The sequence below is a fragment of the Humulus lupulus genome, chromosome 5 (genome assembly GCF_963169125.1).
Source record: "Humulus lupulus chromosome 5, drHumLupu1.1, whole genome shotgun sequence".
Classification (NCBI taxonomy): domain Eukaryota; kingdom Viridiplantae; phylum Streptophyta; class Magnoliopsida; order Rosales; family Cannabaceae; genus Humulus; species Humulus lupulus.
This window is the reverse complement of record NC_084797.1, coordinates 138,917,315-138,931,462: the sequence shown is the minus strand read 5'-3', so window position 1 is coordinate 138,931,462 and position 14,148 is coordinate 138,917,315. Positions and strand designations below refer to the sequence as shown.

The following is a 14,148-nucleotide window of genomic DNA, read 5'->3' as shown; positions in this document are numbered from 1 at the left end:
AATGCACAGAGAGACTCTGGATTCATTTCGTCATCAGTAGAGAAGATGGATTGCAAGTCATTGTCTTCGAGAGATATGTCAATTGTCTGTTGAATGTGGGCGATCATTTTGGAAGTTTTCCCTTTGGGGCATTGTTTTGCATAGTGTCCCTTTCTTCTGCAGATAAAATATATGTCAGACTTCTTCTTGTAGGAGCGCTTTCTCCTTAGGAATTTGAATGGGCGACATCCTTTTTATTTTGAGAATTTAAAGGTTTTAAACCTTTTGTTATGTTTTTGTTCTCTTGGAGGACATGAACATGTTGATTCTGATGGACATTTGATCAGTAGGTCTTTTTGGTTGCAAACCTTTCCAAACCTATTAGATTATTTCATGAATTCTTGGATGAATTTATGTTGGGAGCACATATTTTCTAAGGCATTTAGAACTAGCTGCTAGATTTCTCCAAATGTATCATCAGCTAGGGTTCTTCCTGTTCCTGAGAGAAGTTTGAAGGTTTCCTCTCCTAGTGGTTCTGGTATGGAGGAGATGAATGGTTGCTTTAGGTTCGGATCATCGATTCAATATACAGATGGGTCAGGGCGCTTTGACAGACGGAAGTTGTAAAAATGTCATCTGTGTGTATTTGCCTAGACTTGTCCACCAATCTTGCAGGGTGCCTATGTACCGGGAGACAAAGTTGAGGAGAGTCGTCCTTATCTATGCTTCTGGCTTTTGTGATTCCAGGCTTTGGTTTGTGAGGTTGATCCATCAACGGGTTGGACCATCAAGTGTAGAAAAGCTTCATCGTCATCGCCGAATAAGATTTTGGGATCACTAGGTATAGTTTCATTAGAAGTTGAACTCATCTCATCAGACCAAATTTCTAAAGCATTGTCTGAGCTAGACGGAGAGCCTCGATCTTTTGAGTCTATTTCTTTTTCTGCAATGAGGAGGGTGTTTGTATGTCGAATCATTCGTGATAGAGGATTTGAGGCTGGGTGAACAATAAGTTGCTTGGTGATTCTTTCTTCTTTCCTTTTTTTGTCTTTTGTTGTTGACTTTCATCAAGAATTCGTCTCAGTCGTACAACAGTCTTCTTGTACAAATCCAGCATTAGGAAAGGGCTGGGAGATTTTTTGGCATTGTAGCCAAGGAACTGGCATCGTATACATCCCCAACGAGGATGAATATCCCAAATAGCTAGTGAAAGGAGCTTTTGTGGGTTTTTGTTGGCAAACTGGTTCTTGAGGGATTCATATTGAGTTTTTAGACTCTTCATCTTGGCTTCTTTTGCTAAGAAGACTGTCATTGGGACTGAGTTTACTTTGATGATGGTCAGAAGTTCTTCATGGGTCTTTGCAATGAGTTTATCGATGACAGTAGTGTAAGATTATTTAACTAATGTCTCTATTATGGTATTTTGTAACTCAACCTGTTTTAAGACCTTGTTTTGGGAAATCATATTTTTTTGATTGCCAGTTGAGAACCTCTTTGGCTGGAGAGACTTTTTTGAATGACCCATCAGTGCTCCTAGTTGTGGGGTTTTGAACCTTTGGTTAGTGAGAAACTGTACCTTGGTCGTCTTGCCTATCAAATTTTTAGAGGAGGAAAATCTAACTCAGAATCAGTATTAGTCATCATAAAGACTTGCGGAATGTATTGGAATTGATTTTGAGTAGGAAAAGCTTCTCCATTATGTTGCATCCATTTTGATGTTATTTTGTAGCATGGAAAAATGTTCTGTTGAGGAGTTGGAAGTTGAGATTGTCAGGGGTTTGTTGGAGTAAACACTGTGTCTCATCCAGTTGGTTCTGGGACAGGGTCAGGTAATTCTTTAGGAGCATAATATTTGACAAAATAGTCAAACTTTTCAAAGGGTTGGCCCAACAACCCTATCCTCATTTCCTCCTTTTGCTATTTGCTGCTTAAGTCGTTTTCCTAAGCTAGGACGTTGCTTTGGGAGGTCTTTTTCTATTTTTAGACAGCTTTTGCAGTCACAAACATCCCAATAATTATGTTTGTCTAAAGATTCGAAAGCATAAATAGGGTTGCCTTGAGAATCAAAGGATTGGATTTCCACATCAGTTGGTGTGACAGAAGTCATCATGTACTGGGTGGTGAAGCAACTGGGAGTCTTTGTTTGAGTTATGTCAAAGACTATTTGGATAGAGCCATCTTTTTTCTTATGATAAGATGGTTTAGTTAGAGTCTAGACAAATTTTTGAGGTTGATGGAGCATCTCATAGTTTGTTATCCACAAACTGGGAAAAATCTTCATAAGATCATCTGTAGAGATTTGCCTTGGAATATGAGTGCATGTTGGAACTTGGGTAGAGTCTACCAAGACCAGCAATGCTTCTTCAGTTATTAGCAATGAAAGATCCATAGCATGATCTTGGAGTTTGTATGCCATCTGGTAGAGAAGAGTATCTCCAATAGAAGTGAGGTCTTGGTCAATCCCAGCCAATTAGATTTCAACTTTAAAAGCATCAATCAATCGATTGTCTCTGAGAGACATATTAAAGTTCGGGAACATTGTAGTTATTATTGTTCTTGCATTTAATGTAGTCTCTATGGCTGCAATGCTTGCATGCTGATATTTCCTCATTCGGCAACCAATAAGAAGGCCTTTTCTGCCATGAAGGGTAATCGCTAAACGTATGGCACCAAAATGAATATGGGTGAATCCTTACTCAATCCACTAGGGGATAAGTTCAGGAGGGATTTGTAAGGTAATAAATTGCACCTCAAGAGTAGGTCTCAATTGACACTCACTAAATTTTGAGGCTTGGATATATTCTTTTGGGGCTTTGTAGGACGGTCTGATGACGATTTTAATAGATCGCGTAAAAGGAGTAACATATTTTGGGTAAATTTGGTATGGTTTAATCAGAGGAAGGTTTACAGTGGTGATCTTGTTTTCGTCTAGAGCATAAGATATTTCATAAAGAAAGTCAAGTTTATTGACTGTGGACTTGCAGAATGATGGAGAATGAGTAAGTGACAAAGGAGATATAATATGAGCACTAAAGCTTGTAGAAGTTGAGGCTGAGATTTCATTTTCCATGATAAAAAGTAGAGACTCGTCGGTAGGATAGGATGAAGTAAGACTCTAATACCATTAGGAGTTCCTGCTATAAATTAGTTAGACAACTTGGTGCGGTTAGTGTGGACTAAATTCTAAAAAAATTACATTAAACTTTTCTTTTTTAGAAAACATTGTCAATAAATAAATAAATCAAGGGAGCATTAGCCCCTAGGCTAATACTGGGTTGGCCTGTAGAGTTAATTACCTAATCAATTCACTTATTAGTCCAAATTAGGTTAAAACCAATAAATGAAACTCTAACTTATGTACCTCTTTCTTTTGGATATGCCTTGTAACAAATTTAATCTATACTACAAATTCTTCCCTATTAAATTTGTCTCGTGGCAGACCCAATCTCAACTAGTGATTTAATTCTATTGACAAATCAGATTATTAGTTCATTTATGTCAAACTCAATTTTAAAAATCTTTTGCCTTAAGCTCAATTATGCTTACGAAGCTAAGTTTGCTTCTATTTATGGAATTGAGTCATTTAATCTTCATTTGGGTCTTTCAAATCTATTTATGATTCCCATACAAAAATAAATAAATCAATTTATGAAACGATGTGTTTTGGAATTATATTTATTCATAAATTTGACTCTATGACGAGGAAACAATCTCTATCATATTAATAAAAGGAATAATTACATAAAATCGATGACTTTTTCATGCAAGTTTGTGGTATTTCCGTTACTTTATATGTGTTTTTCTACACAACTAATGTCATTTGGACTCAATAGTGATACCAACACAACTTACTATTCGAGGAGGTTATTTTGGTATATGACAAACATAAGCTTTTTTACCATCATAAGAAAATATGACTAGAACTATTATGTTTCAAAAGTTACTTTGATATTTGGTTAACAAAACAAGTAACTAAAATTCAAACTTAAAGGCAATTCAAAACCAACCAGTCTAATGAGTTACCAAAAAATATTTTGTTATTTAAAGTTAAAATTAGGGTAAATAGTACTTAGGGTCCCCAAGCTTTACCACTTGTATCACTTAGGTCCCGAACCATTATTTTGTAGCAATTAGATCCACAACATTTACTTTTAGGTTCACATAGGTCCCTAAAGTTATATTTTATTAAATAAATTCTAATTTATAAGGGTAAGACATGATTTTAAAAAAAAAATAGCACCAATTTTTTTCTCTTTAAACTCTTCTTAATTCATTAATTATTACTAAATATATTATTTTGGCAATTGACTTAAATATTCTCTTGAAATATTAAGAAAAAATAAAAAAATGACATATTTTAAATTTTAGAAGTATGAAATTTATTAAGGGTGTTACTATATATAGCATCATTTTTTTTCTCACTACATACATTTCTATTTAAACTCTTCATAAATTGTTAAAAATTCTTTCCACTTTAAATAGAAAAATGTGTAGTGAGAAAAAAAATGATGTTATAGATAGAAGACCCTTAATAAATTTTTTTTTTTGGTAAATCAGATCTGTGTATTGCTTATACTTTCAATTTACAAACTAAAAACACCTATTTTATAGGCCTTTCAATAGTCTATTACAATTTCTCAAACCAATCTCTATCTATCACTTGTATCTTGTTAGTCATAAGGCATCTAATTCTATTCTTTACATTAAATTGAATTTTTTGAATAAGTATTGTTACTGTATAAACTCTATGATTCCACAAAGCCTCATTTCTGGCCCACCAAATATGATATATCAATGCAGCCAATGCCACCATGAGCACTTGCTTCCTAAACCTACTGATTCGTGACTTAGCTATCCACTGCATCAGATTATGCAAGTTCAAAGCTGCTGACTTCCAATCCGGCCAGTTCTTAATATGCCTCAGACAAGTAGAGCTCAAGTGACAATAAAAGAAATACATGATCTCGTGATTCCTTGCTACTATCACACATAATACAATGATTATCACTAGCTATATTGAATCTGAATAATCTATCCTTCAATTGTAACCTGTCTAACAGAGCCAGCCATAAAATGAATCTATGCTTTGGTATGATGGCTCTATTCCAAACTTCCCTATACCAAGAAACCTTTTGATGTGGCGTAACTAAAGCTTTGTATCCCTCTGCAATCTTGTAAACCCCAGTAGAACAAATATGTGCCATATTCAGATCCTTGTATTTCTCCTTAACTTTGACTATCTGCTTCCAATACCAGCTACTATCACTTGGTGCTTTATAGTCCCACCATTCAGTTTCTCTAATATACATAGCATGTACCCATCATACCCATAAATAATATTTTTTCGAGGCCACTGCCCAGACATACTTACCAATAGCTACTGCATTCCACTCCTTGATCCTCCTAAAGCCCAAGCCTCCTTCAACCTTGGTTTTACATATATCCTCCCAAGAAACCTTCCCTTAATTATTAGACTCAGCCAAACATTTCCATAAAAAGTTCCTGCATATTGTATTTACTTGTGGCAAGACCTTTTTAGGAAGAATCATAATCTGTGCCCAATATGTATGAATTTCCATTAGTACTGCATTAACTAACGTTGCTCTGCCTGCATAGGAAAGGTTCCTAGTGCTCCATACTTTAATCCTCTGTACCATTTTTCCCACTAAAATTGTACATTCAGCTGCTGAAATTCTCTTTGCACAATTAGGTATCCCCAAGTATCTAAAAGGTAATTGTTGCCTTTTAAAACCAGAAGAAACCATTATCATTTGAACCTCAGAATCATCCATGTTGCTGCAATACAGAGCTGATTTCGAGGCATTCGGCTGAAGTCCAGATGTTTGGGAAAATAATTTCAATCCTCTAAGCATAAGATAGATCAATTTAAAATCCCCATGTCAGAACAGTAAGACATCATCTGCAAAACAGAGATGATTTAGTTGAAGATATCCGCATGTATCATGAAATTTAAAGCCTTCTATCTTGCCAATCTTCAGCATTATCCAGGATAAATATTCCATCCCAAGAACAAACAGTAGAGGAGATAATGGATTCCCCTGTTGTAGTCCTCTATTTGCTGCAAAGAATCCATGTAAAGACTCATTAAATATGAGACTGAATCTTGGGGTCCTAACACAGATCATGACCAACTTAATAAACTCAGTAGGAAAGTTGGCAACAGCTAGTACTTCCTCAATAAACTCCCACTCAATGGTATCATATGCCTTCTACAAATCAAGTTTAATCATGCATTTCGGTTTGGAATTGCGTCTTCCATAATGCCTGATCAAATCTTGGCACATCATTATGTTATATGCTATGTACCTCCCTTGAACAAAGCCACTTTGATTCCGAGCAATAAGATCCGGAAGTACTTTCCTCTATTGTGATCAGACTAACTTAGTTGCAACTTTGTACACAACATTACAACAAGCAATAGGCTGAAAATCCATAACAGTTTCTAGACATTTTCCTTTAGGAATCAGAGTTATAGTTGTAGAATTAATCTCTTTCAATAGTCTTCATGTATGCAAAAATGATTGAATAGCTTCACAGACTAAACTTCCAACCACCTCCCAGTTATCTTGGTAGAAAAAACTACTGAATCCATCAGGCCCCGGGGAGTTAGTTCCAGGAATCCCAAACATAGCTATTTTCACTTCTGCATTAGAAAACTCTAATGTTAGAATACACATGTGAGCTGCTGTGACGTTCGGGCCTTGTTTAAAAACCTGAGGCAACACAGATTTCCTTCCTTCCATTTTACTTCCTAAGAGGCTGTAATAAAACTTCAAAAATGCAGTAATCACTTGATTCGGTTTATCTATCCAAACACCGTCCATATCTTTGATTGAATAAATCATGTTCACATTCCTTCTAAGCCGAATACTATTTTGGAAAAAAGAAGTGTTATCATCCCGATTCTTCATCCAATGTATCTTAGCTTTTTGTTGTAAGAAAGAAAGATAATTTTCTTTTATATCTTTATATATTGCTCGGGCCTCTGTTTCCTTAGAGATAAATTCAGGATCAAGTGGATTCTAAATTAAGTCTTCTTGGCTAGCAAGTAGTACGTGATAACTCCGAGCATAAAGTGCTTGAATATCCCCAAACTCACTTTTGTTAATCTCCCTTAAGAATTCTTTAACTCTTTTTAATTTCTGAACAAGCTGATACATTGGGGCTCCACCATCCTTTATCAACCAAATCCTTTCCAACCATTTCGTAAAATTTGAAACTTGTTGCCACATTCGAAAATATTTGAATGGTTTCTTTCCTTCTGGAACATCTTGGTAAACAGAAAGAACATTAGGGCAGTGATCAAATGCTCCTTCAGACATAAACACAACCTCTACAGTCGGAAATTTACATAACCATTGCTGATTTGCTAGGACTCTATCCAATTTAGAATAAACCAAAGTATCTAGACCTTGTTTGTTATTCCAAGTGAAAAAAGAACCTGTGAATTTGACATCTTCCACCTTACAATAATCCACACAATTCTTAAATGCCCCAGAACATCTTTGCCTCTTATTTCCACCTATCTTCTCTTCAATACTTAGGATATCATTAAAATCTCCTAGGAGAAGCCATGGACCAGTAACCTTATCTGCAATGTCCTTTAAATATGTCCAAAGAATATCTCTTCCAAGTTCATCATTCATTGCATATACATATGTAACCAAGAAATGTTCCTTACCAGCCAATGAAGTTACATCTAGATGCATTAATTGACTCGTACATATCAGAATATTGACAGTAAACATTCTCGGATTCCAACTCACCCTAATTCGACCTCCTTTGTGCCAAGCATTATTTTTTGAGAAACACCAACCCGCGAATGTATTAACATATACAGATCCCAAGTTATGAGCCTGTACTTTAGTTTCAAAGAGACCAACTAAACCCACCATCATACAAAATAACAACTTCTTGACCTCTTCCTGTTTGTGGCGTTTGTTGATCCCCCTGACATTCCAGCTGATAATCCTATCCATTTCCATGGGGAGGATCTTCCTTTCTACAAATATCGGCTAAATGTCCCATGCCCGAACATTTCCCACAAGTGATAGGAAGCCATTCGTAGTGCACTATTAGGTGAATTTCCTGCTGTAATTCATTAGTAAATGAAATCACTTTAGGAAACACTTGATCTAACTGCACTTCCACCAACACCCTAGGATAGATCAACCTTTCTTTGTTCTTAGTATATGAGTCCAACATCAAAGGAATCCCCACTTGCCCCAGAATTTTAAACAGAGTTTTTTCCCCCCAGTATTTTAGATCTAATCCATGAAGTTGCAACCATATAGGTACTGAGCTCACCTTTTTTTTTTTTCTTGAAATCAGTATAAGCGTCCCAGGGCTTCATCACAACCAGTTTCCTATCAAAGAACATATAGCCTCCATTCAATATATTGTCTCTAATGCTTTGAGCCTCAAAACGAATGATGAACACTCCTTGTGCTAGGACTCCAATTTTGTCAACTCCTTTGTCTTTCCAAACCCTCCTAGAAAATCCTTCAAATACACTTAGAGGAGGATTTTCCCCTAACACTTAACAAACCAAAGTCGAATTCCAGTAAGCAATTTCATCTTCAATATCATCATATTCAATTTTGACCCCATTCGATACCTTCGAATCCCCAACCCTTAACTCCTCATATTTATTGTTTAAATTTTGTTGCACCCGACCAGACCGAAGAATTGGGGGAGAAATAGGGTTACCTGATTTGATTTGCAATTCACATCGCTTTATAGCTTCCAAATAGCTATCACTCTGCTGTCGTAAGGATTGTGATGAGCAGACCGAAGGTAGATCAGATCCATCTTCAATCGCACCATCCTCATCACTGGTGTCGTAACATTCCTTGGCTTCGTCTTTCTCCTTCCCATGGCTCCAGCAGATGCAGAGAGAGAGAGTCAGCTTATCTCTCCCTTAATAAATTTAATGCTTCTAAAATTTAAATTATGCAATTTTTTTAAAATATAAGTGATATTAAATATTTTAGAGGTATAATAGAAAATAAAATTTTAATATTTGATAAGAATATGTAGGTCAATTTTCCAAAATTATATATTTGGAAAAAATTAATTAATTAATTTGGTTAAAAAGAAAAAAAACAAATGAGTGCTACATTTTTTTTCAGTTAAAACCTCATAAATTAGGTTTTATTTAATAAAATATAGCATTGGGAACCTATGTGAGCCAAAATATAAAGGTTGGGGATTTAATTGCTGCAAAAAATAGGATGGGGACCTAAGTGATACAAGAAGTAAAGCTTGGGGACCCCAAGCGTTATTTACCCTTAAAAGTATCAATCAACTATTTAAAACTTCCAAAATATATAATATTATTGCTTATACATTAAATGGAAAATACCAATTTAGCCTCTGTGTTTTGCTCGAATATTAGATCAGCTCCTATGTTTTGTTAAATAATAATTCAAACCTTATGTTATTAGACATATGTTAGTTTTATTTCTGTTAGGTCTGTTACAAGTCTGTTAGAGGAGTCTTGGTCCTCTGTTACATTCTGTTGTTAAAGGTCCTCTCTTGCTATATAAAAGAGAGCCCTATTTTCACAATCTTATTAAGTGAAAGTTTATATACGGATAACATTCTTCTTCTTCTCCTCCTCCTCCTTCTTCTTATTCTTATTCTTCTTCTTCAATAGAATCCTTATATGCTTTGATTTCATTTTGCTTTCTTGGTATCATAATATGGTATCAAAGAAATAATTTTTCTCTTTTCCTTTTTTCTTCTACACGATTTAGGTCTTCACCATTGCCATCGCCTCCTCACCTCCATGGCTCGAACTAGATCTGGACGATCCACTCCAGCTGTCGAGACCACGCTTCCAGAGCATCCCATCTCCAACAATGGTGATTCCAGAACCTTTGTTCCCCCCACCCAAAACCCAGAAAACACCACCTATGAGAATCCTTATTTTCTTTCTCACTCGGACCAACTTGATGTCGTTCTTGTCTCTGTTTTTCTTCAAGGTAGCAGCAACTACAACTCATGGGTTCGATCAATCACAATCTCTCTTGTGGAAAAGAACAAATTTGGCTACGTTCTTGGAACCATCCCCACACCTCCCATCAATAATCCAAATTACAACTCATGGACCCATTGCAATTCCATGGTCATGGGATGGATCATCAACTCAGTGACTCCTCACATTGTCACAAGTATTCTCTACCATGATAGGGCATCTGCAATGTGGCAAGATCTCTATGATCGATACTACCAAAGCAACGATCCTTGCATCTTCCAATTGAAGCAATCCATATCCAACATCAAGCTAGGTGACCAAGATATTACTACTTACTTTACTCAGTTGAAATGTTTGTGTGATGAACTTAGTATTTTTTGCCCTATCATTGTTTGTTCTTGTGGAGGTTCCAAAGAAACCCCTGACTATCAGTATCAAGATTATGTGTTGTACCTTCTAATGGGCCTCAATTAATCATATGCTCAAATATGTTCCAATATATTGATGATGGATACTCTGTCTCCCATCAACAAAGTGTTTTCTTTAATCATCCAAGAAGAAAAACAATGTCCACTTTCCAATATACCTTTACATCTTGCTGCCCCAATTCATACTTCTAAGAACTTCAGCAACTCATTGTGGTCTCCAAAACCATACACATGATTAATGTTATAAACTACATGGCTTCCCACTTGGTTTGGAAACCTAAACCCTGTGACCCCATAAAAGTCGAGGACCAACCCAAGGGTTCATACTCCAAAGTTACGGCTGCTGCTATCTCCAATGAAGCCCATTCTTCAACCTTTAATCCTGAACAATGCCAACAGTTGCTAACATTCTAAGCAAATGAAATGCAATCTCGCTCCACTGAGGCCACGACATCTGCTTCTTAAATTTCTGGTACAATTTCTAAACAATCTCCTTGGTTAATTGACACTGGGGCTAGTCACCATATATGTAAGGTTCACAATCTATTCTCTTCTTTTGATTCTACTACTTATCCCAAGTCTGTCTTTATGCCCAATGGTCTATAGGCTTCTCTGATTAAGGCCGACACTATTAGACTTACACCTTCCTTAACTTTACATAATGTTCTTTTTGTCCCTACATTTACTGTCAATTTAATTTATGTTAGTGCTCTTTGCAATGAATCGAATTGTATTGTTATCTTTGATTTAAATAAATTCACAATCTAGGACAAAAATTGTCATTCTCTAATTGGGAAGGCTGAATGTCATGGCAGCCTATATATCACGGATTTTGCTTATTCTACTACTGTCACACCTCACGTTTGGCATAACAGACTTGAACATCGAGCGTTACACATCCCAAAATACAATAATTGCTTGTTATCTTTTAGTGCATACAATAAGACTCATACACCTTGCACTATTTGTCATCTTGCTAGACAAAGAAAGTCTCCTTTTGTTTCTAATAATCATGTTTTTTAGTGTATCTTATTTCATAGACATTTGGGGTCCTTTTACCCAAGAAATAAGAGAATGATATATATTTTCTTACCATTGTGGATGATCATTATAGATTTACATGGTTATTTTTACTAAAATCTAAATTTGATGTTGCTGTCACCATTCCAAAAACATTTCGCATGATCCAAGCACAATTCAGTAAAAAATAAAAGGAGTTAGGTCAGATAATGTCAAAGAATTGGCTTTTGTTTTTTTTTAAAACTCAAGGTGCCCTACATTTTATCTCTTGTGTTGACTGTCCTAAACAAAATGTCGTTGTTGAAAGAAAACATCAACATTTTCTCAATGTAGCAAGAGCCTTGATTTTTCAATCTGGATTATCTTTACTATATTGGGGAGAGGTCGTCCTCACAGCTACTCACATCATCAATTGATTACCCACTAAACCGCTACATAAAAAGACACCTTATGAGGTACTACACTCTACTCTCCCTACTAATTATCATTTGCGTAATTTTGGTTGCCTGTGTTTCATGTCAACTTTAAAAGGTTCAAGACATAAGTTCACAACAAGGGTTGCACCTTGTGTCTTTCTAGGATATCCACAAGGTATGAAAGCATATAAAGTTTAAGATCTTAGCACTAACAAAATCATCATTTCTCATGACATTATATATTATGAAAATGTCTTTCCATTACTTAATAATGTATCTGAAACTAAAATCAATTCATTTCTTTCCGACTCATTTTTACCTTTCTTTGTACATGACAAAACTGGCCGGACCCCTAACACAACAAGCCAGCACTTGGATGGAGCTCAAACATCAAATTCAAACCTTCCCAAACCATTTTTGGACTGTGATACATAGGCTTCCACTACCACAACAACTCGCAGAGGGAGAACTTCTAAAACAACCTTTTATTTACAACAATACCGCTCCTTTAACTCTGCTGCTATATTTGATTCTAATCCTTCTATTTATTCCACTTGTCATCTTATTTCTAAGAATTTAGATTATTCTAAAATATCTCATGCATTTCATAGTGTTATCTTTCATGTTAGTAGCACACCCGAACCATCTTCATACAAACAAGCTAGTCAACATTTAGAATGGAAAAATGCTATGCTAGAAGAACTTTTAGCTTAAGATAAAAACAATACTTGGGCCATAGTTGATTTACCTCTAGGACACAAACCCATAGAATGTAAATGGATATACAAAATAAAAAGAAAAGCTGATGGTACCATTGATAGATACAAAAGCCTGCTTAGTTGCAAATGGATACGCTCAACAAGAGGGTGTCAACTATTTTAATAATTTTTCCCCCATTGCAAAAATGGTGACCATCAAATTATTATTGTCTCTTGTTGCCTATAATGGTTGGCATTTACACCCACTAGATATTTATAATGCTTTTCTAAATGGGGATCTTAATGAAGAAGTGTACATGACTATTCCTTAAGGATACATAATTCAAGGGGAGTCTAAATCTTTCAATACACATGTTTGAAAATTAAATAAAAGTTTTTATGGCCTTAAACAAGCCTCAAGTCAATGGAACACTAAGTTTACTAATGCCTTGCTTGCATATAAATCTTTCAATACACATGTTTGCAAATTAAATAAAAGTCTTTATGGCCTTAAACAAGCCTCAAGTCAATGGAACACTAAGTTTACTAATGCCTTGTTTGCATATGGTTTTAATCATTCTTATACTGATTACTCTTTATTCATTAAAAATGATTCTCACTCATTTTTTACTTTATTAATATATGTTGATGATGTGATGGTAGTTAGTAACTATATGGAGGGTATTCACACACTAATTTTGTATTTATCCTCATATTTTCAACTTAAAGACCTTGGTCCACTAAAATTCTTTCTTGGTCTTGAAAATGTAAGGAATGCCTCAGGAATTTTTCTTTCTCAAAGAGGATATGCTCTTCAAATACTAGAATAAATCGAGAATATTGGATGCAGGACTGCCTCAACACCCATGGAAGCTAATCTCAAGCTATCAAATGAAGATGATGACCCAACTTCCTATTGGAGATTAGTTGGAAAGCTGTTATACTTAACAACCACTCGACCAGACATGTCCTATGCCATTAATAGCCGCAGTCAGTTTCTTTTAGCTCCTAGAAAGCCTCATCTCATAGCAGTACAACATGTTCTTCATTATCTAAAGCAAAAACCAGGTCGTGAACTTCCATACAAGACCAACACAACCATAAAAAACTCAAAGCTTCATCCACCTTGGAACACAGATTACACCTTACAAATATTTTGTGATGCAGATTGGGATGCATGTCCTGACACAAGGCGCTCAATAACCAATTTTTGTGTATTTCTCAATGGATCTCTCATTTCATGGAAATCCAAAAAGCAGCAGACCATATCTCGCTCCTCTGTTGAATTTGAGTATCGTTCAATGGCCAATGCCACCACTGAAACCATTTAGCTGGTATCTATACTCAAAGAACTTGGTCTCCCTCAAACCAAACCCACCTTACTCTACTGTGACAACCAATCTACTCTACACATATCTTGTAATAGAGTCTTCCATGAAAGGATAAAGCATATAGAGATTGATTGTCACCTTGCAAGGGACAATATCAATGAAGAAGTCGAGAAGACATTCCACATTTCCAGCCAAAACCAACTTGCAGATCTTCTAACTAAGGCTCTCCAACCTACACAGTTTCATCACTTGATTTCCAAGATGGGTCTTCATTGT

At 35.7% G+C, this 14,148-nt stretch overlaps 1 protein-coding gene across 1 annotated transcript; it reads left to right on the top strand.

Annotated features, from left to right (window-relative positions):
- The first annotated feature begins 13,407 nt into the window (after positions 1-13,407).
- Positions 13,408-13,872, top strand: LOC133779526 (uncharacterized mitochondrial protein AtMg00240-like). Its single transcript, XM_062219479.1, has one exon. It carries the CDS (start codon positions 13,408-13,410, stop codon positions 13,870-13,872), a length of 465 nt encoding a protein of 154 aa, XP_062075463.1.
- Positions 13,873-14,148: the final 276 nt, after the last annotated feature.